At 49.0% G+C, this 24,865-nt stretch overlaps 1 protein-coding gene across 1 annotated transcript in view; it reads left to right on the top strand.

Moving 5' to 3' along the window:
• Positions 1–24,094, top strand: part of COL13A1 (collagen type XIII alpha 1 chain) — a 95,978-nt gene extending 71,884 nt beyond the window's left edge. Inside the window, exons 26-34 of the mRNA XM_064269655.1 lie at positions 1,215–1,256; positions 2,585–2,611; positions 3,500–3,580; positions 9,838–9,891; positions 11,351–11,404; positions 12,480–12,515; positions 17,840–17,926; positions 21,921–21,959; positions 23,645–24,094. Of these exons, the coding sequence (XP_064125725.1) occupies positions 1,215–1,256; positions 2,585–2,611; positions 3,500–3,580; positions 9,838–9,891; positions 11,351–11,404; positions 12,480–12,515; positions 17,840–17,926; positions 21,921–21,959; positions 23,645–23,647 (423 nt within the window). The 3' untranslated portion in view covers positions 23,648–24,094. The remainder of the gene's footprint in view (positions 1–1,214; positions 1,257–2,584; positions 2,612–3,499; positions 3,581–9,837; positions 9,892–11,350; positions 11,405–12,479; positions 12,516–17,839; positions 17,927–21,920; positions 21,960–23,644) is intronic.
• The last annotated feature ends 771 nt before the right edge of the window (positions 24,095–24,865 follow it).

Below are 24,865 nucleotides of genomic sequence, written 5' to 3' on the forward strand. Positions count from 1 at the left end.
GGCACTCCTTGGAAACTCTATGGGGCAGCTCTACTCTGTCCTATAGGGTCACTATGAGTCAGAATCAACTCGACGGCACTGGATTTGGTTTTTTTTTTTTTTGGTTTTATACAGTTTTATGAATTTTAACATACATAGAGATTTACATAACTACCACCGCAATCAGATATATATATTACTTTTTTTACACTAATAAAAAAAAAAAGTAGACTTTTCTTTAAGAAGGTAGAGTTTCCAAAGATTTCGTTCCAACAAGGAGACTATAGCATTATGGAACTGAAAATCCAAGTTCAAGGGATGTTAGTATCTGCCTGTCTGTCCAGTGAGGAACTCTCTCTGTGGTGGCCTGATTCGGGGGGGCCTGCCTGGGCACCATCCAGGGGATTCCATCCCTGGGTAGACTTGAGGAGAGCTCCAAAGCCAAGGTAGGGTGACCAGGTCAGAAAAGAGCAGGCAAGTTTCCTTCCTGCCTCTTGGGTGGCCAACTATAGACAAATGGATGTCCATCTTCACCAAAGACAGGGATTTCGTAGAGAACAAGAGAGCTCTGGGCTCCTCTGTCTTTCTTGTCCAACTAAATCTCTTCTACTAGCATGACTCCCTCGCCCTGCCCTCAAGCAACATGGAGTCCAACAGTCCCCGTCCATCTGTTACAAACCTGGAGGACTTGAGGAATGTTCTTCAGAAACATCTCAGCCTCCCTCCATTCCACATAACCAGTCTCTGCTCCTCTAAGCCAGGGTCTCAAATTCAAGTGCCTTCAAGGGCCAGGCAAGCAAGAAATGCATGCAAGAGGTCCAGGTTAAATACAACAGAGAGCGGTAGAGACTGGGGTGAACCAGCGATCTCTTGCTCCATCTAGAGGGGAAACCTAATCAGCTCCAGCTGATTGTTGCCGTGCATGAACAAGAGCCTAGGAGTGCCAGACCTCCTGGTTTTGTCAAGAAAACCTGGAAAACAGATGTTTGGGGGACATCTCCTGGCAACAATAGTTTTTTCGACATTGTGCATGCCAATGAGTTTCCATGAGTTTCTGGCCTGTTCTAAGCCTTAGTTTGGAAGACTGTATGCTGGGCAGTGACTGGTTGAGCACTGCGGGATAGTCCCGTCCTCCTCTGGACTTGCAGTCTCCAGTTGGGCCCTGGCTGCGTAAGGAGGAAAGACACTTTGAGTGTAATAGGGAGTAGGCTGACCATCTCCCCTTTGGTTTTCAGGTTCCTGGGCCACCAGGGCCAGAGGGCCCTCCTGGACCTCTGGTAAGTTTGAAGTACTTTTCAGTATTTCAGTTCACCATGGTCAGGTCTCTAATGTCCCTTCCCCATGGCAGTCACTGGGCTCAACCTCAGCCTTAGGTCACTATCCCCTTCTCCTACCGGTGGGGGAGAGGGGTTCTCATACACAAACCCCTCCCTGCTCCTCTTCCCATGTTAAACAGGTACCATCCCGTGACACCAAGGACCCTGGCAGTGCCCGGTTCCCTGGAAACAGTTGAATGGAATGCCAGGCCCCAGGGTCTGGTCCCACCACCCTGTAGGAGTCACTTTGTCACCAGTTCTGCCCAACATTTAACTCTTTGCCATTAGACATCTGTTACCCTTCCTCCTTCCTACAATCAGCTGGCAAGATGGCTAGGATTAAAATAGAAAGTGACCCATTTATACCCAGCCTCACTGGACAGATCTTTCCTGACTGAATGGTTACAGATGATAAGACAATTGCTTGGAAGGGGTCCTTTGCTTGCACCTAGTAAGTACTCAAGCACCCTAACCCAACAGATGCAGATCTGTGCCTCTATGGTTTACCACGTCACCCATTGTCATTGGTAGAAATGATAGTAGTAGTAAGGATAGTGTTTTTAGCTGCCATCGAGTCAGCCCCTGACCCATGGCGACCCCATGCACAACAGAATGAAATGCTGTCTGGTCTTGTACCATCCCCATGCTCAGTTATGGGTCAGACTGTTGTAATACATAGGGTTTTCACTGGCTGGTTTTCAAAAGCAGACCAGCAGGCCTTTCCTCCTAGTCGTCTTAGTCTGGAAGTGCCACTGAAACCTGTTCAGCATCAGAGCAACACGCCAGCCTCCACTGACAGCAGGTGGTGGCTTCACCTGAGGTGCATTGACCGGGAATCAAACCTGGGTCTCCCAGGTGGAAGGCGAGAACTCTACTGCTGAACCACCACTGCCCTCTAATAGTAATGACAGCCAACATTCATGGAAACTTACTTTGTGCCAGACACTGTTTAAGTGCTGTGCATATATTAATTTATTTAATTTATACTGTTACCTCTGAGTCCCCTTCATGAGACTCTGGGTCAGTGTGGGGGCCACAGAGAGATTCTCTGTCCGTCCCTGGCTGGGGGAGGCCAGCTCAGACTCCCAGCTTCAGATCGACCAGAGTCTGTCCCTGTAGTTCCCACGCTGGGAAGCCCCCATAGCACTCCCTTCCACCTCTCTGGGGTAGGAACCCCAGACCAGACTCTGCACCCAAAGTCTTTGCTCTTTGTGGCCCAGTATGTGGGCAAGGAAGTTGACTTAACCAGAAATGCAGCTCCAATGCACCTTGTTTGATTCCATATGCAGGGTCTCCAAGGTGTTCCTGGACCAAAGGTAAGAAGAGACCATGTGACAGGCATGAGGGGGTGGGAGAGATGCTGGATCAGAGGGAAACAGCTTCTGAGGCAGGTGGCCCCGCTGACCCTCCCGCTTCCCCAAATGGAATCATGTGATGCTTGGCCTCTGGGCTCCATCAGGGCAGAATGAGCTCCTGTGGTCCCTTTAACACCTGTCACTGGCATCCGGCATACTTTGGATTCAGAGTTTCCCCATCCATCAATCAGCCCCACAGAGTGATAGGTTAGATTCCTAGCAAAAGAAGAAAGCCTTTTCCCATCTAACTTGGTCCAGACCGTTCGTTCAACTGAAGTATAAGTGGGAGCAGAGAGCAACATAGAGAGGGACCCTCTCTCTGGGCCAAGGCCACTGAATGCTGGGCTGTGGCTCACCCCATTGTCCCCTAAGCATTTCAAAGGGATGGGGGGCTAGAGGCTGCTGGCATGGCACAACCCTTGCCCCTTGCCCTTAACTCTTCAGGGGATTGAAAGACAGTTTCTTCTGCCAGTTAACTACTTTGGGAACCTCATAGCTCTGGTGGTGGCACTCAGGCATTGCCAGCTAACGTCCGCAGGGTCCTAGTTCTGCAGGTGCTCAGGTCCTCATCTATGCCAAAGCCTGACCTGGCACTGCCCTGTGGGCTTGTCCCCACTCCAGCCATCCCTCCTTTGGAGTCCTCAAAGTGACCGCAAGGATACTGCACCGGAACTGAGGTGGAGCCAGGCTAAGAATTCAGGGGTTCTTGGAGCCCTCAGCCTGCCACCCTGGACCACCCACCTCCACCTCCTCCCTCCTCTACCTGTTCCACCTCCCCACCCCAGAATGCAAAAACGAGCTGTCTGGAAGAAACCCTTCCATGATCTTCCCCATCTGTCCTTCCTTCAGGGAGAAGCAGGACTAGCTGGAGCAAAAGGAGAGAAGGGTGTCCAGGGAGAAAAAGGAGACCGAGGTCCTCTGGGATTGCCCGTAAGTATCTTGGATCCAACAATGTTTGGGAACAGACTCCTGTGAAGAGCCCAGGGGGTCCAGGAGCCTGGATGGTCCTGACGGGGCCAGAGATGCTGGGCAGGGAACTGGGAGAGGCTGCTAAAGTTCTCAGCATTCCAGCTCCATGTGGTGGTGCTTTCCAACCTGAGTGAGACAATAGACTCTAATTCTGTCACTGAGGGCCCCTCTGGACCAAGCCCTGGCCTAGGCTCGGGGGAACTGCAAACCTGAATAAGACAGGGTTCCCGCCTCCAAGGAACACCCAGCTGGACAGCCCGAGAACAGTGTCAGGCCCTGCTTGTGCCTGATTCAAAGGCAGTAAAAATCTGCCTTATGGGGGCCAAGCTGGGAGGGCTTGGAAGGAAAGGGACAATGGGACATTCTCCATCTATCTCCTCCTTTCCCAGAGAGACCCCAGAGAACCCCTGCTCTCTGCTCCTAAGCACTGGTCACAGCAGACAAGCTGGTAAAGGGTCAGATCCTTTGGTCCCAGGAGGCTAAGGCCACTCAGATCCTGGGTTCCTGGTGATCTCTGACCGAAGCTGCTAGGGCTGGAGGTACCAGCTCAGAGGCGGGTGCTGTTCAGAAGGCACCACATTTCCCGGTGTGGGGGCTAGGTGAATCCCTTTACCCCAGGCTCTAGTGGGCTGATGGTCTCTCCATCCCCTCACCTGTGTCCATCCGGGGAGCTCTGGGATCTGTCCTCCCTGCCACTCCACTGAGGTTTGAAACTTTTTCAAGAGCTGGAGGAGACCGTAGCGGTCCATCTAATCATTTTACTGGTGAACCTGGAGAAGAAAGTGAGTCACCTGAGGTCACACAAGAAGGCTGTGGCCAAGCCAAGCCAGAGGCTGCAGACTCACAAAGGGGCTCTCTCCAACCACTTGGGCTTCCTCTGTCCAGGGCTTGAGTCCATTTCCCACCCCAGGAAGCCGTAAAGAGCCGGGGGAACAATGGGAAGCCCAATTACCCCAGCTTGGCAGAGCTTGAAGGCCTGGTGAATATAATCACAGCAACCAAACAGCAAAAGCAGAGGTATAATTACACCCTCATTAATGCAGCAAATGTCGGAATATTTAAGAAGCCGATTCGCTTGACAGGCTACAGAAAACTGATGACTTCAGCAGACGTTTTCCCATGTCTTAAGCTGTGTCTGGAATGATTAAGAACTCCTTACTATTAAAAGAGCCTTCCTGCTCCCATTCAACCACAAATCTCTCCTTGTCCACCTTCATGGCCCCAACCACCCTAATGAACACTGGAGAAATCAGTCAGGGGTTGAAATTCAAATGCCAGAGAGGCCAAGTAGGTAATATAAACAAGGAACATGCTAGATGAAAGATAAAGTGCCCTGTCTGTCTTTTATTTTCCAATTTTTGATAGAGACACAGGTACAGAGAAATACTTTTTTGCTAGCTTAAGGAACCAACAGAACAACCATATTCGTGAACGGCAATTAACATGGACTTCGGGGAGACAATAGGGAGTAGTGAGGACGATGGTGCTGTGGAGACCATGTGTCCCTTCTTAAGGGGAGCAGCCCCTTCTCAGCTTAACTGACTGTTGCCTTGGGGAAATGGGGGCCCAGTATTTCTGGATCTTCCTAACAGACCATACAAGATATTTACAGGATCCACTTATGGCCTGAAATTTTCCAGTTTGTGCCCTCTGTTCTAGAAGTCTCAAGAAAATTCAGTACTAATCCTGCACAGACCAAAAAAAAAAAAAAAAAGCAGTTGCTATCGAGTCATTTCCAACTCATGATGACCCCCCGTGTGTCAAAGTAGAACTGTGCTCCATAGGGTTTTCAAAACTGTGACCTTTCAGAAGCAGGCCACTAGCCCTTTCTTACAAGGCATCTGTGGGTGGGTTTGAACTGCCAACCTTTTGGTTAGTAGTCAAGCACTTAACTATTTGCCCCACCCAGGGGCTCCTGCATAGAACAAGCATGTGGATATTTAGCTAAAGTTTTGATTGTAGGCTTCACCTGGAGATTTCATGTTTGGCAGCCTATTTTTCCAGAAATATCCTTGTGAGTTTCCCTTATTTGACCTACAGAAGTGGTTCTTGATTCTGGCCGGGAACATTTTAAAAATACCACTACCCAGGCTCCACTCTTAGAGGCTCTGATTAAACTGGTCTGGGATGGAGCCCAGGCATCTGTGTTACTTAACATCTCCCTGAGAGATTAAAATATGCAGCCAAGTTTGAGAACCATAGTTCTCTAGGCTGGTAAGTCACAGTCAGTCCAAGAATTAAAAAAAAAAAACCCGTTGCCGTTGAGTCGATTCCGACTTAGCCCAAGAATTAGGTGGTCCTAAAACAGAGAATTGAGTCCCTCTAGAATTGTTCTATCCACCACACTTTCCCCAGAAGGAAGCAGTTGTCTTCCGTCCCTTTCCTGGGTGCTTTTCCCACCTTTATAATCCTGAGGCCAACACTCATTTCTGAGGTCCAGCTGGAAGTAGTATTCAAGAACCTAGTCCTTACTGAGCTAGAGTGGCCCCACCGCCTTCTCCCTGGCTCAGCACATTGGAATCACTGGGAAATTTTCCACCTGGCCTACCCAGGTGGCTTACAGGGAGAGCATCCTCACCCAGCATTGGACCAAGAGCTCCCATTGCTGACATATATGTCGCTGGGCAGCAAGGAGGGAGGACACTGGGGAGTGGGTGGTCTTTAAGCTTCCTACGTGCCTACCAGTTTGTTCCCAGGAATACACGGCTTTAGACCTCTGTCCTGGTCAGCTGCCCTCAAAGCCTTTTTCTATAAAAGAGCCCTTACCTGAGAGCATTTGAATGGATTGAGTGGGTGCTGAGTTTGCAAATTGTAAAGTGCCAGAGAATTGCCAGGCATCATTAGTACTATCTTTCAAGGGCCAACTCCTCCTACCCAGCTGAAGTAGAAGTAGGCCAGCTTCTGCCCTGGTTTCAAAACTAGGTGCTGTAACTCAGTGCTGGCCTCTCGGGGATCCCCCAGCCTGGTCTGGTGTCAACAGGTGTCCAAAACAGGCCAAGGAGACCTTCCTCACCCAGGTCCCACCCTCCACACCAGCATGCTCCTGGGAAGGAAGCACTAGACCTGGTCCCAGGTGCCTTTCCATGACTCATGGCCTATATCCCCTTCCCCAGAACACAAGGGCCCTTTGGGAGAGGGATTCTGAGAGGGGAGAGGGGTTGCGGAGATCAGAACAGCCATCGAGCAGTCTCCATCCCAACCTGTTCGGCAGCAGGCCACCCCACACTCAGCGTCTCCATGTTTTCGTTGGTGTCCATGTAAATACCATTACCTGTCCTCCCAAGCTTACTTCTCCCATTTTGTTTGATTACCAGCATTTATGTCTGTCCAGAGTCACTGCTTCACTCACCTCTTCCCTCCCCGTTCCCTTTTTTTCCCTCCCATTCTTCCCTTCCCCTTCTTTTGGTCAAAACGTTCCCTTCGTCCAGGGAGCTTCAGGTTTGGACGGCAGGCCTGGGCCACCGGTGAGTGTCACTTCTCCATTACCCCTCACTCCACCCCATCCCCACCCCCGGCCTGTGATCCCTCTTGTTTGTTCTGCTGTGGCCTTGTTTTCCCAGTGAGTCAAGCCTCATCCTACCACTGACACCAGAAAGCTGTAGTCCGTGCTCAGTTCAGAAGCGCTTAGTAAGGCCTCTTGAACAAAGATGGTTGGCCTTAGTCTCGATTCCCCTGTCCACAGTGTTTGTCCAGGGACCTCAAATCTGACTACCAGGCTACTGGGTGTGAGGTGAGAGGCCACTTCAGCAGCACTGCCCCTATTCTGGAAGGAATGCTGAGTTCAGCCTGGAAGCCCAGCCCTAGGAGTTTGGGCCGTGACCCATCCCCACCAAACACAACAATGTCTGTATGTCCCCATCATGCTGTGTCGTCTTCATGCTGTGAGCTCTGTTCATCTCCTGTCTGCCCGTGGGGGCTTCCTACTCCTCTACAGCCACCAGTCTGGTGTGTATTGGGGTGGGGACAACATTGAAGGGTGCAGGCAGGTATAGCATTTAGGAGCATAGTAGCTAGTCCCAGGTCAGTGTTTTTTTTGTTTGTTTGTTTGTTTTTTAGCATATTCTAACCACCCCTGTCACTCTCTAGCACCATAGCAACCCAACATCAGAGCAAATGAGAGAGTCAGGTCCCATCCTGGTTCCAAAAAGTAGGCATCGCCCTGCCCTTGACTAGAAAACCCCTGGCCCTTCTTCTCGTGACAAACAACTGAAGCACCAGAGGAAACCTTCCTTCCTCTCCACCTTATAGTCCTCCCTCCCTGAATGCCCCATGAGGTCTGCAGGGCAGTTGTAGCCCTGGCTGTCACACAGTCCTTGATGAAGTCCATCATATACCATGACTATCCAACGGCCTGGAGGCTGGTCTTTCCTGGCTGCTAACCAGGGCTGAATGTGTGCCCAGCGCCTTCCAAGCTGGTCAGTTCCATTCTGCACTTGCAGGATGCTTTCAAAGCCCTGCAAGATGAGGTTCTAATGAGGCTGCTGGAGTGATACTCGGGGGAGATGAGAACTCGCAGGGGTTCATTTGTGGGCGGGAGGACATCCAAACAGGGCACAGAGAACTGTTAAGGCACAACCAAAACAGGCCTTCCCTGGGGCCCTGGAGGTGGGCCTCAGAACTGATGTCAACAGAAGCCTAGCGCTTTTAGAGGCGGGGGACCAAGAAGAGTGACCTCATTCCCGGCTTCATCCTACTGAATATCTGTTCCGTGTCCTCATAAAGAAAAGGAAACCAAGGCTTTGAGACCCCTCTGATTTGCCCAAAATGACAAGTCTTTTCAGAGCCTCTCTCTGCCATATGCATTGATGGAGATGGCCCCATAGACTCCCATGTATGGAGAACGTACCCATTTTCTAGGTATTATTACAACTTTGCTCTTTCACCACAGTCCCTCTCCTTCCAGCCACTCTCACCAGGACACCTTTCCCAGGTGGCCTGTCAGGGCTAGGGGCATGATCTGTGTTGACATAGCACCCAATATTTGGCAGGCCTTCTTTTGTTTAAACCTGGCAGCAGCCTAGAAGGTGAGCACCAACATTATCATCCTTCTTTTACAGAATGGAAAATTGACACCCCGACAGGCTAAGCAACTCCTCCAATACCACAGAGCATGTAGGCCTTCAAGGCAGGGTTTGAAGCCAGCCAGCTGACTCCAGAGCCCTGTCCTTAACCACCACCCCTGATCTGGCCTCATTCATTTTCTAATGAGCTCTTGTCATTCATGCCCATAAGCTTTTGCTCTTCCCTTATAGTTGCAAAAGGAGCACCAAGAACACTTGATTGTGCTTTTTTCTTTTTCCGCATGTAAAATAAATCAGCATATTCCCACTTGTTTCACTTTTTACAGCCATGGTCAGAGCCCCAGGAACCACCCACAGGTCCAACCCCACATCCTCACATCCTTATCTGAGTAGGAAATACTAACACTGAGGCAAAACACTAGGTGGCTCAGAAATAGAGACTTTACCTAGTCAGGCCGTAAATTGGGAGCCAGGAGAAGAGGTTTAATTATGCCCTAGCAAGTCCTGCTCCGTCTCTAAGCAACACAGCTCCCGCCGCCTCCAACTCCCCTGCAGACCTGAGTTAGGAGTGTTTATAACCCACCTTCCTGCCAGGCTAGTGTCAGTGCGACACCCAAGGCATACTAATTAACTCTGCCATCCTGTCTGCTCCGGAGCGCCAGGAGCAGGGGAGAGAAGGCCCCAGCCAGAGGCTGAAGGCCAGGGACAGGGTCCTGCGTAGGGATGGGTAGGGGTGGGCGGTGGCTGAATGACCCTGTCTCTCGCCTGCCTGTGTGTGTGCATCTGCATCGGTCTCTGTGGCATGACGACCTTCCCGCTGCATGTGGAGCTGCGCCAGCAAAGGGGTGCCAGCCCCAGCCCCCACCCCTGGGAGGGGGTCAGCTCCCTCTCAGGTGCTTCTGGGAGCAAACTATGCAACCATTCTCCTACCGTTTTCAGCCTTGGCAAGCTTGGTTGTGAAGCGAAAGAGTTTTATTCTAAGAATCTGGCTGTGAGGCAGTGGGGATGTGCTCTCTTCCCCAAGGCCCCCAAACCCAAACAGGAACATGGCCCAGTTGACTGACTGCCCTGGCCAAGCCTGGCCTCGCCAACCCTGAAAACTGGGCCTCTGGGCCTTCCTCATCTCCAGCCTCGGGCGGGCTCCCAGGGCTCCCCCAGCCTCAGGACCCTCATCTTTGCTGTCTTTAAACTCCCCAGGGTACTCCAGGACCAATTGGAGTTCCAGGCCCCGCAGGACCAAAGGGTGAGAGGGTGAGTGTCACCAAGCCAGGAGCCTGGGCCAGCAAGAAGCGGGGGCAGCCCTCCTTCCTCAGCCTCAGGCCTGCAGTCCTAGTGCCTGGGACCTAAGACCCTTACTGTGTCAGCCTCAAGTCACAGCCACCCCTTCCTTGTAGAGAGAGGAAGCCCCATCACACATCCCTTCTCCTGGTGATCCTCACAACAGCCTGTGGGAGGGACCTGCAGGCGGGGAGGATAGCTCCGATTTGTAGCTGCAAGTAAACAGAGACCTGGAAAGATCTAGAAAATGGAAGCTGTCTCCACCTCAGCTTCTGGTCACCCAGCATCAGTCCCAGGACTCAAGAGTCTCACAAGGCCTAGGAACTGTTGTCACCAGGACACTCCTAAACTTTGTAATAAGGGTTTAGAGAAACAACATGGAACCAAGGGCCAGCTGATGTCTGGAAAAATCTGAGGGACGTGAAGAAGTCGGAGGCCAGTGCCTTATCTTGGGTCCCACCATTACTGGTCACATGATGGTGACTACTGGTCACATGACTCTCTCTGCTCTAGCCCCACATGGCATAGGCGGACACAGAGGTGAGGGTGGATTGTGTTGGTTCAGTGGAGGCAGGAAAGCTGAATGTTGTTTCTGCTCAGTTCTCTCCCCAGTCTCTCCATGTTCACGGCTTACGGTGGCTGAAGGACCAGCGAGGGTGTGGGGCCTCTGAGCACACCCGTTTGTTGAGCTCTGTGCTGCGAGCAGATTTCCTCCTTGCTGATCTGCCCAGTCTGTCTCAGGGGAGGTTGTGGGAGTGGGCAGAGTAGAAAGCTTCTGAAGGAGGCATAGAGTTCTCTGAGGTCACAGCCAGCTGGGAAAACCAGGATTGGCTTCTCTGAGGATGTGACACTTGAGGGGGGCTTCAAGGAAAACATAACAGTTCTCTTTCTCAATCTGTTTATACATAATCAAATCAACAGGACTTAATCTGAACCAGTGCAAGACCCAATTTTAAATGGAAAACTTTAATTGCAGCAAATTGAGAATATTCCTTAATTTCTTCAGTCCTAGAATAAAATTTTATTTCTGGAAGGCATTCCAAATCTGGTCAAATATATTGAAAAGAAAATCAATAAATATGTTGAACAATGTGGGGAGAAAAAAAAAAATGTCTCTTTCTCTTTCCTTTCTCTTATCCCTGCCTGCCTTGTCCACAACTCCCTGTTCTCCTCTCCTGCTTGAGCCTCAGGCCAGCCTGTACCCCCAGGACACTGCTCAGCCCTTCTGCTGGGCTTGGGGGCATAGACTTGGCTGCCACAGGGAGAGTGAGGAGGGGTTTCCAAGCCATATCCCACCCTCTGCAAGCCTTGCTTCCCCACCGGCTGCTTTGGGGAGCTGGAGAATTTTCTGTTGTTTCATAAAAATAGAAAATGGCTGATGGTAGGCTGTTTTGGTGTCAGGAGGACTCATGATTTCCTTCTCCTGTTTCAGGGCAGCAAAGGTGACCCTGGGATGACAGGACCAACGGGGGCAGCTGGGCTTCCTGTAAGTCTCCTGGAATCAGGGCTTCTCTTCTTCCCTTCCTCCAACAGAAGCATTGTCAAAACAGAAAGTCTAGACCTTAGAACAACAAATCTGGGGCCAAGAGAGAACTCTCATTTCTATGACAGGGAGCTGCCCACAGCTAAATAGTCAATGCACTAGAACTTTCTGCTGGGCACTGTTTGGAGCAAAACGCCAGGACACATGGCCTCCGTTGTAGCAAATCCTCAGCCACGTAGACCACCTGCTGTAACAGCCACATCTTCCACTGGAAGCCTCTGTGTTAGCTGCAGCAGGAGCTCACAGGTAAACATGCCACTGCCCCTGCCCTCAAGGAGCGTCGGATCCTTGGCAGCGGCAGCATCAGACCCAGATCCCTATAATACAAGAAAACGCTTCATGAGAGAGCACCTCTCCCAAGGGAGCCAGGCCTAAAAGAACAGACTGACTTTCCATTTGCAGCATGTTCTGCCATTGCTTTGTTATAAACGTTCATTGTCTCCCCAACAGAGCCACAACTGTGGTTTCCCATCTACTTGAAGGCTTGTAGATCTGTGATAGTTGCCCGGGCAGTTTTCTTTGGGCTAAATAGGCAACTACAGGCAAGTATTTGCCTTGTGTTGATTCATCCACCCTAGCTGAAGAAATGGATGGTATTTTGCACCTTGAAAAGAGGATCTGAGAAGCTGTTGAATTCTTTTTCCAGCAAGAACCTGGCAGGATAGCAATGTAGACTCACTTCTACCAGGAGAATTCACCGCAACCCAACCACGCCCTCTGAGCCCACCACTTATTAGCGTAAATGATGGTGGAAGACCATGACCACAGGCTGTGACATTGGCTATGGACAAGAACCAGAGCTCTGTCCCTGGCTTTGGGCATAACTCATCATTTGTCTCTAGGTCAGGTTACTTCAGCAATTTTCTCCTTTGTCCCCTTTCTGTAAAATGGGGATAATTAAACCTGTCTCCAGTGAGTTCAGCATCAGTAAATTGCTTTATGAGCCTTGGGAGGAAGGACTGTCTGACCACCCTGTGTTTTTTCATGAATGTGTCTCCATTTCTCTGATTTATTGCAGGGTTTACACGGACCACCCGGGGACAAAGGAAGCCGGGTGAGTTGGAGCCCGCGCACCTTGGCTCTGGCTACTAATGTCCTCATGATGTGGTGGAATGATCAATTAGGAATTCCTCACCCGACATGGCAAATATGTTTTTTTCTGATAAATCATCCTAAATTTAAAAGCTTCACAGTGAAAGGCTTCATATGTGTCAGGCAGGAGCCTGGGGCCTACTCCTGAAATTGAAGCACGTATTTTTCCACATGACAAGAAGAGACAGCATCCCTTGGCGGCCATCAGACTAACACAGCCATGCAGGAACGAAAGTCCTGTGTTCAACTCTCACTATGTTACCCTGATAATGGGCCCCAAATGATATTTTTAAATCCATCATTAACCAGTCCTAGCCTCCTAAAACTTAGTTTTGCCAAGCATTCCAGACCACTGGTGAGAGAGAAAATAAATTCCATTCCTGAGAACAAGCACACAGCTGCTACAAGCAGCCAACCCTTTACAAAAAAAATATTACAGCCATTATGTCTCTTGGAAAGAGTCGGCAGGACTGTGAAACAACGGCGCCTTCCTAGGCTCCTTGCTTTCCCTTTGGCTCCTGCCATCTTCACCAGGACATATTTATTGAATGTCCCGGACCCACAGCCACATGGTGGTAAATGACATACGCTGTGGCCTTGGCATTGGGACCCAGCAGGGATAAGTTAGCTACATCTGACCAAGATTTGACCTTTGGGTTCCTTTCTAGAATGACTCTCTCCTCTGCTGCTTCATCACAGTCATACTCACAGTGAGGTGCATGCTCCCTAGACACTCAAGAGGGTTTTCTGGGAGGGCCATAAAATCCAAGGACCTTAGCTTTATAGAGAAGGAATGGGAGGAAAAGATGGAGAAATGAGGCCCAGAATGATGATAAAACATACTGAGGTTCCACAGAGAGAAGCAGAGCAAGTGGCCTAACCCAGGTATTCTGGCTGATCTTTGAACACCAATACCATGTTCATGAGTAGAAGTGCCAGAATCCATATGTTTATATCTAACTCCAGTTAATTCCATTCGCTTCCATTGAAGACCCAGTTATTGAGCACTCCGACATTCCTGAATACTCCTCACGGGCGGCTGGCCAAAAGCAATTTAATTTGTCCCATATATCCCATAAACTAAGAGGGAGCCAGGAGAGCTACCCTATCAGAGTGTCCCATGGGGAGACCAAATTTTGAAAGCACTGGAATAAAAAGATCTGCTTCCAGAAGTGTGGCCAGGCTTTTTAAGGCAGGCTTGTAAACTCGCCTTTCTTAGTATGACATTCAAGAATTTAGGCCTCAAACAATTGATCATTCCACCTCTTAGTTGGCTTATTAACCTCCTTTCTAATTCACTTCTAACAAACTCTGGTTTTCTTCATTAGGTTAAATTAATATTATAAAAGCCTATCTCTTAACACTTTTTCAGTTGGCTTGAGGCACAAACCATGTGAAGGCTGTAAAAGCAGTCCTTCAAGTGAGGGTCACTGAGTTGTTTTGGAGGTAGAGGTGGTGAAGGCCAAGTGTCCTTGTCACAGATGGAGGGGGGCATGGAGGCTGACAGCTCTGATTCTTAAGGAGCTAAGTTTGTTGAATGTGCCAGTGAGGCCTCCGGAATTAGTTAGAAAATATTTATTCTCCACTTCTCCCTTCCTAAAGTTTCATATACTTTCCCCCATCCCATTATATAAACTAGGAGTATGTCATGTTATAGAAATCAAGTCCAGAAAACAAGAAAGTTGCATGAACCTACATCTGAGCGCACCAGAAAGAACTAGTTGACATGTTTCAAAGAGCAGGCTTTTCATCCGAGAGATTTGACTCTCAGGATATCAGAAGGTCCTCTAAGACTCTGCTAAATCTTGCCCCCTCATTTAGACCTTTTTATTCCACCACCCTAACAGAACTTCAGGGGAGAAATGTGAGGATTTGGTATTAAGCCTTCCAAAACAAAGAAAGGCCTGGCCCAAGCCAAGTCAGGGCTTTGCCATGGAAAGTCTTCTGATGCTGGAAGTTCAGAATGTTGACACTTTGGTCAAGGTGAAATGCCAGAAGTGGCTTAGACAGCATTTTGATTAAAGCCTTGTTGTTACTTGTAAAGGTGAAGCTAGAGACATTCAAAGCTCCCTCCGCCCCCACCCCAGTTTTGGAGGGTGGCTCCCATAGGGCAGTTCCCAAACTCTGCTACAAATCATGCCCAGGTGACCCCCATCAGAGAGGCTCCCAGTGAGTGCACCAAGAGTCTTTTGTCCAGAGTGAACCAAGACACAACCTTTAAATTATACTTCCCATGGAGGGCCAGGAATTGGGGGAGTAACTGGAACACATGTCCAATTGCCTCCATGAACAACTGCCTCCTTTGCCATGAGACCAGAACTGGGTGGTGCCCTGCTCCCAATACTGAACCATTTAATCAAAGATTCTATAGAAGAATCCTGATCAAAAGAGGGGAGGATGTGGAACAGAACCTCAAATTCTCATGGGACCCAGACTTTCTGAAGCCACTGAGGCTGGATGATCCCCTGCAGAAATATTTAAACCCTAAACATTGAACCGAAACTATTCCCTGAAATGATCTTTAAAAAAAAAAAAATTGTTTCTCTAGTGAGTTTCTGTTTATGGTGATGGAAAATTTGGCAACAATTAATGGTGATGGGTGTACAACATGATTAATGTAATTGTTATCACTATACTGTACACCTGAAAAATATTGAATTGGCAAATGTTCTGTTATATATATTTTTACAATGATTTAAAAAAAATTAGACTTCTCCATGTCCCACCAGAGGCTGGTCTTCAAGCCTCTGTCCTGTTCCTTGAAGGTGGAAGGTCCTCATAGTAGGCAAAGCTCAGAGCCTGAAACAGGGCTTTTTCTAAGAGCAAGACACCCATGCCGGTGGAAAGAATGTTCTACCCTTGCCACTAAGGGCAGTGCCCTGGCCCCTAAGCAGCTCTCCATGAATTTGGCCCAGGTGCCACTTTTAGGAGGAAAACTCAAAGGATCAAGGGTGGTGTGAATCTAGCAATTTGGTCATCAGGGTAATTGGGGGGACCACAGTGAGTGACCACGGAGCTGCCTGCAAGCCAGCTGAAAAGGCCGGAGCGCCTTGCAGTGAGACGAACTCGCTACCCTCTGGGATGTTCTGCGTGTCTGTGCCTATGTGTGCATGCATGTGCATGTGTGTGTGTGTGTCTTGCCTCCCTAGGTCCAGCTTGCCTCCTTACCTCTCCCTCCTCTTACCCTTTTTGGCCTGAGTCTGCCTCTTCCTTCCTCTACGCCTCCAATGTTTACCCCTAGATACGTTCACCCCTCATAATCCCATGTCCCTCATCCTTTTCCTTACCCGGCCCCACTTCAATTTATTTCCTCTAAAGTCTGTGTTTATTTGTTTTTTAAGAAACCTCTGCTGCTGGACTTTCTTTTCCTCTGTCCCCTTGGCCTGCTAGAATTCCCTCTTTGTCAGGGTCTCTGTCGTGTCACTGTCTGAGGAGGGGAGGATGTGGGTAAGCTACTGCTCTGACATCTTTAAAGAGCACCCGACTTAAAGCGACTTTCGTATCCTTAGAACATGGCGCCCCATAGTATAAGTTGCCCGTCAACCAGGTCTGAAACACACAGGCCCTCTCTGACCCTCAGGCCCAGCATACACGGAGCCTGGGATCTCCTGACTTAGGCAGCTCTACCCACCCTCTTCATTAGGAAACTTAATTAGTGCTCAATTTTACACTGACCTGACCCCAACAGAATGAAGGGGCCACAGTGCCAAGAAGGTTGACCATCCAAACAGCTAGTGTTTTTCTTGTCCACTGTTTGCAAGTAATTGACACCATGCTGCTCTGGTTGGTGGGCATATTTCAGAGCCAACGGTATGCCAGAATCCCCCCTAATACGCAGATACGCATTACCTAAGTAAGAATTTGAGTTTTAGAAACTCATTTAGAACAATGCCTTGGAAATTGCAGGCAACCCCTGGAATCAAGAAATTTGGGTAATTTCCAAAGATTAGAGGAAACCTCAAAAGTATTCTTTTCCTCTGTCTCCCTCTGACTTATATCTGGCAGCCTCCCACTTCAGGAACACTGCAGACACAACAAACCCATGACTGACCCCAAGGCTTGCCTCTTGTGGCAGCCTTGGCTCCTATACTGGCTAACAACCAATAATAACCATTATTGTTATCATTTACTGAGCACGTACCATATGCCAGTATTAAGCACTTAATGTGCACAGAGACCTCAAAAAAGCCTTTGAGGCAGATCTTATTATCCCCGTTTTACAGGTGAAGAAACTGAGGCTCAGAGAGGTTAAGTAACTTCCCAAAGTCATTCTGCTAATAATTAGCAGAGCCATTTCATCTGACTAATGTGCCACTCAGCCTTTGAGGTTTTCCCACCCTAGAATAACACCACGGAAGCTCCCAAGCATTAGATAATAGCGTCTGTAGAGCAGGGGGGAGTTCCAAGAAGACTCCCCAGGGTGCACTCAGGCCCCCTTTTAAAGAAACCCAACATATGAACATTCAAACTCAAATTCCTACGGAGGTGATACTTTACTTTTAAAAATAGCTCCTCACAACACAGCCCTCTTTAAATGGAGAGTGGCCCTGACACATACAAATTTGGGTTTTATTTAGAAAGATGATGTTTACTGAAGTTTTTCAGAAATAAATGAATTCCTTCAACTGGCATGTCCACATACAAATAGCCATCTATGGCTTCCGACCAGCGTGGCACAGAGACACACCTAGAATGGAAGGACCTGGCTGAGAAACAGGGGACATTCGTGATCCCTGCACATACATGGACACACATAAGCACACACTCATACAAGTACAAACATCAGCACGAATCCACACACACTCATAACGCACACACGAGCACATGCTTACACACACTCATACACACACTCATACATGCTGTGTTCACACACGTGCACACACACACCCCAGGGCTCTAAATAAAACACCTTGTTTCCTAGTAGAATATCAAAGGGATGAAAACCAGTTGGGACAAAAAGTTGTCAGCCCAAAGCCTGTCAAAAATGGGCCCTCAAAGAGCAGGAAGTCAGTCCCCCAGTCACTCTGCTCCTCACAGACCCACTCTGGGCCCAGGGTTAGCAGAAGCTGCCACTGGATTTTCCTCCAGCTCCAGCTCCAGCTTTGAGCCCTACTGCTTAGTGGGGTGAAAGTGGGTCCTGACCCCAAACCCTATCGGGGAGAATATCCTAATTGAAAGAGTCTATTTTTCCCTCTTTTTTTCCTTTTCCTGTCTCTAACCTTAACACATGGATAATCCTAAAGTTTTGATGTTATTTTTTTTCTTGGACTAAACCATTATTTACAGGGGGAAAGGGGGAAGAAAGGCTCTAGAGGGCCTAAAGGGGATAAGGGAGACCAAGGAGCGCCTGGATTAGATGCCCCCTGCCCACTGGTATGTTTTGCTTTATCGCTTGCGTTGTTCTGTTTTTTTCCTTGAGGTTTGCAAGTTGGAAACAAAGAAGGCAAATCAGCTAAGATGAGAACCCAGTGACCGCACTGAGGCTCCCAAAATCTGCCTGTCCGTTTGGCCCTGAAATTCTGCCTGCTGCTGGTTTGCCTTAAAACCACAGCTGCAAATAATTCCGGCCAAATGCCTTTCCTTTGAAGATGCGAAACATTTGATGTGTGGAAGGGAAGAGACTGGGAGGAAAGGGATTTTCCAGGAGGAGGCCTCGGCTTTGAGCTCCAGGCCGATTTGGGGAGCCAGTGTGGCATTTGGAATTCACAGATTTGCCTTCTTCACTTGGTGGCCACCTGTGCTTGATGGCCAGCAGTTCAAGCCATCTGAGTCCTCACTGGGTCAGGATGCAGGACGCCAGGGTTAGCATCTCCAGAGGCCACCTATGCTCAGAAGTAGGCAGAACGAGACAGCCTCCCAACACCCAACAGCCACCCACCTACAATCTTTAAAGCTTCAGACCCAAATCAGTACAAAGACACCCACGGGAAGCCTTTCCCCCAACAACAACAACAAAAAATAGTCGCCATCAAGTCGACCCCGACTCATGATGACCGCAGGTGTGTCGGAGCAGAACTGTGCTCCACTGGGTTTTCAATGGCTGGTTTTTTGGAAGTGGATCACCAGGCCTTTCTTCCAAGGCACCTCTGGGTAGAACTCGAACCTTCAACCTTTCAGTTAGCAGCCAAGTGCATTAAATGTTTGCACCACACAGGGACTCCAAACAAAGCAGTCATTAATTCTTTGTGCTGCATCTGCTGGGCCTCCCGAGTGCCGTTTCAATCCATCTGAAGGTTCTGAAAATTATCTGTTTACTCTGAGTAAGTTTTTACATGGAGAGGGTGCTGGTGGCACCATGTGCAGAAGCTGAACTCTCCAGGAAGCCAACGAGAGCACAAATGTGGAGTTTGGGAGATGGGGACCCACTGTTTGTATATGTCTCAAGAGTCCTGCATCCTGGCCAGTGTAGGACTAGGCCTCTCCGCTCCACGGACGGGCGGAGCTGGCCGGCCTTGACTTCAATAACCCCCGTGGTTGGTTTTGTGAACAGGGACACCGAGGTTTTAAAGGAGAGAAAGGGGAGCCAGGGTTACCAGGGCTGGACGGACTGGATGCCCCATGCCCATTGGTATGGCATCACCCCCCGTTTCCTGCATGGCCGATTCGGGCATCCCCACCTGTGTGGTTTGTACCTGCATGTCTCTCCAGCCTCTACCCATCCACCTTCTCCTCCCTGCTTGTTCTCTCTGTGGACACCCAGGGCCACCCTGCCTTGGCTGCTCCTCGGGGCCCCCCAGCCATGCTCCCCTCCTGCATGCAGTTTGTTAGCATGTTTCCTTGGCTTCCTCCTATACATGCTTCAGAAGCACCTCACCTTAATGTGAGCCAACCCTCCCCAGCCTGAAGCAGCTTTGGCTACATCTGATCCTCATTTCAGAACTGCTTCTAGATAAACCTGCCACCAGAAATAAAACTAGGGAAGGGGGTTCCATGGACAGGTTCTTAGAACTGTGACTTCTGCTTCGCACAATGCAGTTAGCTCAGCAAGCATTGGCTGAGCACCTGGCAATTGCTGAAGTGTTGAGGGGACACTGAGGTGCCTGGGTCAGCCCCTCGTACCACCACCCTTCACACTGTCATGACTTGGCAGGGGACAGATAGGCACACTCATCAACATTGCTGGGGGAGACTGAGAAGTTCTGTGACTGTGGGAGAGGAAGGGGGCCACCATGCCCCCTCTCCCAGGTGGGGTCTGGGGTCACTGACCTGGAGACACCAGCAGAACTGGGGGACTGTCCAAGATCAGGTTTTTAGATCCTTAAGGGTTCATCCTTTTTGCTTAAACCCCACATGACAGCACAAGACCCTCCCTTGGTTTCCCTTTCATTCATCTGCAGATGATTCGCCACTGAAAGTCTGGAAGAGAATGAAAAGGTTGAGAATGTAGTTAGGGAGAAGAGAGGAGACCCGTCTTCCAAGCCTGTCCCAGGCCTAAGTGGTGACCACTTTGTTCCTGCCTGGCCCAGTCCATCTCCAGTCCAATCCTTCCTGCTTACTGCAAGGGAGGCAGGAGATGACGCTTCACTGGAGGCAGACACACTGGGCTCAGGAGGGTCTCACCATCCCTCGATTTCTGCAGTAGGTGTGAAGCTCGCGGAGCCACCATCATACCAGCAATAGTCGGATTAGAACTCGTGCCTTGCATTCCCTTACAGAGCTCCTCGAAGGGACTAGGGACTTTTTAGGACCAGCATATACAACCAAAGGGGGCACAGAGCCAGCACACAGAGCAGCAGCTTCCTGTCCCCACTGTAAGCCACCGTCCCCGCCCCCACCGGCCAGGCCTGCCCCCAGCAGACAGCATGAACAAGCATCTTCCTCCACTGTGGGACCTCCCAGTCCCCTCTCAGAGCCTGTGTTAACCCTCAGCCAGCTCTTCCCTCTGCCACCCTCTTCTGCAGCGTCTCCTTCCCACCACCTAAGCACCTTTCCTGGGGCGCTGGCCACGCTGCTCCACCACACCTAACCTCCAATTCTCCCCTTCCTGCCCCGCCCCCCACTGTCCCCCTCCACCATCCCCCTGCCCATGGGAATGCCGCTCGGCCTGTGGGGCTCCTCTGCCTTCCAGACTCCATGTGAAGTGTGTGCACCGTGGGCTGGGAGCGGGCAGACGGTCATCGTGAAACCGTGGAAGCACGAAGGCCACCCTCATCTGTTTAACGTTTAATGCAAAATGACGTCTCCTTCAATAACATCCCATATCGATGTGTCATTTGTCTGTTAATGTTGCGTAGAAGTGTAAATATTGTCCCTTTCTTGTTTCTCTTGGTTTTTGTTTCCCTGGTCTCCGGTGTTGGGCCATTGTGTACATGGGGGCAGGGGAGTGTGGATCATGATTTTTTGTTTAAGGTAACTAGACTTTTTCCAACCTCCACGATGGGGCCACTGCCAGCCACGCAAGGAGAGGCTCAGGTGCCTGTCACCGGGGCATTAATTCAACCTCTCTTGGGACTGACCAGAAACCTGTGTCCCCTGGAAACCTGTGTCCATCTAGAATCTCTTTCTCTTCCCTGGAGCCTGGAATTCTAGACTGTGGAGGCAGTTCTAGTCCATTGGGACTGAGTATTGGATCTTTGCCCTTGGTTCAACATTGCCCTCACCTTCTCTCACAAAGATGTCTAGGTCTTCCCCCAGGGTGTTTCAGAGACCAGGCTGTTAGGGCCGAGCAGACCCAGGAAGGTTTCCACCACCATGGGCATGACACAACGAGTGCTCAGTGGTTGCCACCAACAAAAGGGACAAGCAGCACACAATTGCTCCCATCCTGCTACTACTTTTTGCCCCCAAATTCCCAGCAATGTCTGAGGCTATGCCAGAAGCCCTGTCTTCTTGTGAAGGCACCTCAGGGCCATGTTGCAGATTCCATGAGTTCACCTGTCCCTTTGCCCCTTTCCTCACCCTGTGCTGATTATCAGATAAGAACCATCTAGATTTCCTCCTTTCACTGCTACGTAAAAGAGAAATAAGAGAATAGGAGACCTGAGAGATAGCTTAGAGGCCACCTAATACAACTGCCACTTCCTCAGGCTTCACGGGGTGGCGGGGGGAAACTGAGGCCCCCAAGTCCCACACCAGTGGGTCTCCCAGGCTGTTCAAGGCCACCTCTGCTTGCTGATCCTGCAGGCTAGGAGAGCCCCCCTTGGCATCACACTGTAGCTGCATGTGACCTTAGCCAATGGGAAGAGAGCAGACGTGTTTCCCACCTCCTTCCCAAGCTCTGACCTGAGGTAGAGAAAAGAAATAGACGACAGTGAGTAGACCACATTCCTCTCCGCTGCCATGTGTGTGGCCCTTATCAGCCCTGACCTCCTGCTTGGTGGGCCAGCCTCTGAGAGTCTCAGCCCCTTGCCTTCCTTCCTCCCTGCAGGGTGAAGATGGTCTACCAGTCCAAGGCTGCTGGAACAAGGTAGGGTTCCCAGGGGTTTGCACTGCCTTGGGGCAGAGATGTAGTTGGAACTCCATTTCATTAACAGTGTCATAAAGCACGCAGAATGACCACTCTGGGCCTTTCTGCAGTTGAGGCAAGACATGGGTCTAGAAAGGAACTGCCTCAATGATAGGTGCCCATTAAATATCCCATGCTGTGGCCACACTGGGAGAACATTCCGAAATGCTTTTTAAGGTCTTAGCAAACTCCAGTGTATGGAATTTCCATGTGGCCACACAGGTGACATCTTTAGGCTTTGTATGGTTAATTTATACAGTACCCTTCCTCCAAGAAGTTCGAACTATGTTTTAAAATTAAGCTATCAGTACTTTAATAAAATTAAACTATCAATGACCTACTCTCACAGTGTACGGTACATATGAGGTCATTTAAGCCATGTGATGACATTTATACAGATGTAGGAAATCTAAGTTGCTTAAACTATAAACTCACATGGCTCCAACACCTCTTCATTGAGACTGTCCAGCTAAGCGCTCTACCCTTGCCCTTGAACTTAAGTTGTTAGAGCTTCATGCTTTACACATGTAATCTGCAGTACAACCTCCCTTGGGTTCCCAGAATGCCTGCCAGCACTGAGTTTTCATTTGTTCACACTCACTTTGGCATTGGCCACCACTAAAGCAGTCTGAAGCCACAGAGCTGCACCCCATTCCGTCAGTCATAGCCCCCCAAAGCACAGGGCTCCCTAGCCTGATAAGTCCAACTTAGTCCCAACAACGGTAGCAGCTGCCTTGATTCCCTACTGGCAGCCACCCACTACCTCCATCCTCCTCACCTCCCACTCAGAGATCTCACCAACCCTCTTCCCCAGTAGTTTTGGGGTTTTGGTTCATTCTTATAAAAGGGTTGGAGACTCCAACCAGTTCGTCTGTGCTTAGCTAATTCAGTCTTATCCCAGCGACAGCAGAGGCACACTAACAATGAAATGGATAAGTGACTTTCTGCTAAGATGCTCAGAATCTCATTAGTTCATGGGCTTGGATGAAAATAGGGAAACAGCCAAGAGACCAAGCCCCAGGTTGAGTACCCGCTTGCCTGGGCCCCTATAGTGCCCCCAATCAGAGGAAGGAAAAGCTTAATCCTCAAGTGAGATTTCTTCCCTGACTCTGCCCCTCAAGCCTCTTGTTGAATTCTGGCCTCGACCTAGTTAAAGCTCTACAGAAGCAGGTAAAAGATGTGTCAAATAAGACCCCAACTCCTTGCATGCTAAGAAAAAGATAATTCTTCAAGATTGCTGCTAATGATCAGGAGATAGAAATGGCTGAGCTTAAGAGGAGAAGAACAGCCTCTGTCAAGAACTACAGTGTCTTGGAGCCACTACAGAGCCTCATGCCTATGTGTCCACCATAAATTCAGTTTGGGAAGATGCATAATTATATAGCCAGGCCTTGGTAGGCAGCATAGAGAGAAAGCGCCCTCTAGTGGCCAAGTGAGCAGTCACTGGAAGGTGAAAGCTTCGTATCCCACCCTCAGGGTGCTTAGAGTCAGGACCATTTCTCAGACGCAGGGGGCTAGTGGTTCCCCCAGAACCCACCCAGAGCTCCCATCTATCCCAGGACAAGATCTACCTCCCGTCCTACAAGGGAAAGAAACATACACAGACCCACTGAAGCTAACTGTATGTTGTTTTGTTTTCTTTGCAGTGATGCCTCTAACCTTGGATTGGCCTGTGTGTGTGTTTGTACATAGAATATTTATTTTTATACAGTTTTCACTTTTTGAAAATGCCAGAAGTATGATGCATCTGACAGATTATTAAAAAAACAAACCCTGCATATTTGTACAGAAAATACCAACCTCTTCCCTTGTGTTTACAAGATGTTTTATATAAGCTTGTGTCTCTAATACACTTTTTGTGAGTCCAATTGTGATGTTTGCATGATATTTGTGCACACTTATTAAGTATTGAAGCTCAATAAATTATTTTGTTCTGGTGCCAAAGGGGGCCATCCAGCACTCAGGTGCTGGCTAGCTTATGTGTGAATTCACGTAAATATGGAAGATGGTGGCATTTGCCAACCTAGGTGTGTCTAAGAATATTTTAAACTCTTATGGATTTCTATTATTAAAAAAAAAAATGAAACATGCAAATTCAGGATCCTGGTTAATCATTAAATTAAATACATGATTTCTTTCATTAAATTAATTGCATTATTATTTCAATTAAATACATTATTATCTTCATGAAAGCAGAAGCCTCAGAGGCAGAGGTTCTCAGAAGTATGGGGAAATGTTTTGAAATGTTCAGTCCAACAAAGAGAGGTAGGGAGATTCTGTTAACCAATGTCTATTATATCTGTTGTCCCCGGGTGGCACAAACGATTAACGTGCTTGACTGCTAACCGGAAGTTTGGAGGTTCAAGTCCACCCAGAGGCACCTCAGAAGACAGGCCTGGAGATCTACTTTCAAAAAATTAGCCCTTGAAACCCCTGTGGAGCACAGTTCCACTCTGACACACACGGGGTCATCCTGAGATGGAATCGACGGAACAGCAACTGGAATTATGTCTATTTAAACATATCCCAAGTTCGTCACAGTGCTGTTTTTTGGTAGACGTCACTCTTTAACATTTAGTGTTGTGCTGACAGCTATCTAAGATTTTGAAGGGCCATTTGCTCTTGCTTTTTGTTTTGCTGTTTTTTTAATACACTATTTTTTAGAGCAGATTTAGGTTTTCAGAGAATTTGTGCAGAAATGACAGAGAATGCCTATATATTTCCTCTCCTTTCTACTATGAACATCTTTCACTGGTGTGGTACATTTGCTGCAACTGATCAGCCAATATTGATACATTACTGTTAACCAAAGTTCAGAGTTTACATTAGGGTTTTCTCTGTGTTGTCCAGCCCTGTGGGTTTTCATA

This window comes from Loxodonta africana, chromosome 16, assembly GCF_030014295.1.
Source record: "Loxodonta africana isolate mLoxAfr1 chromosome 16, mLoxAfr1.hap2, whole genome shotgun sequence".
NCBI lineage: Eukaryota > Metazoa > Chordata > Mammalia > Proboscidea > Elephantidae > Loxodonta > Loxodonta africana.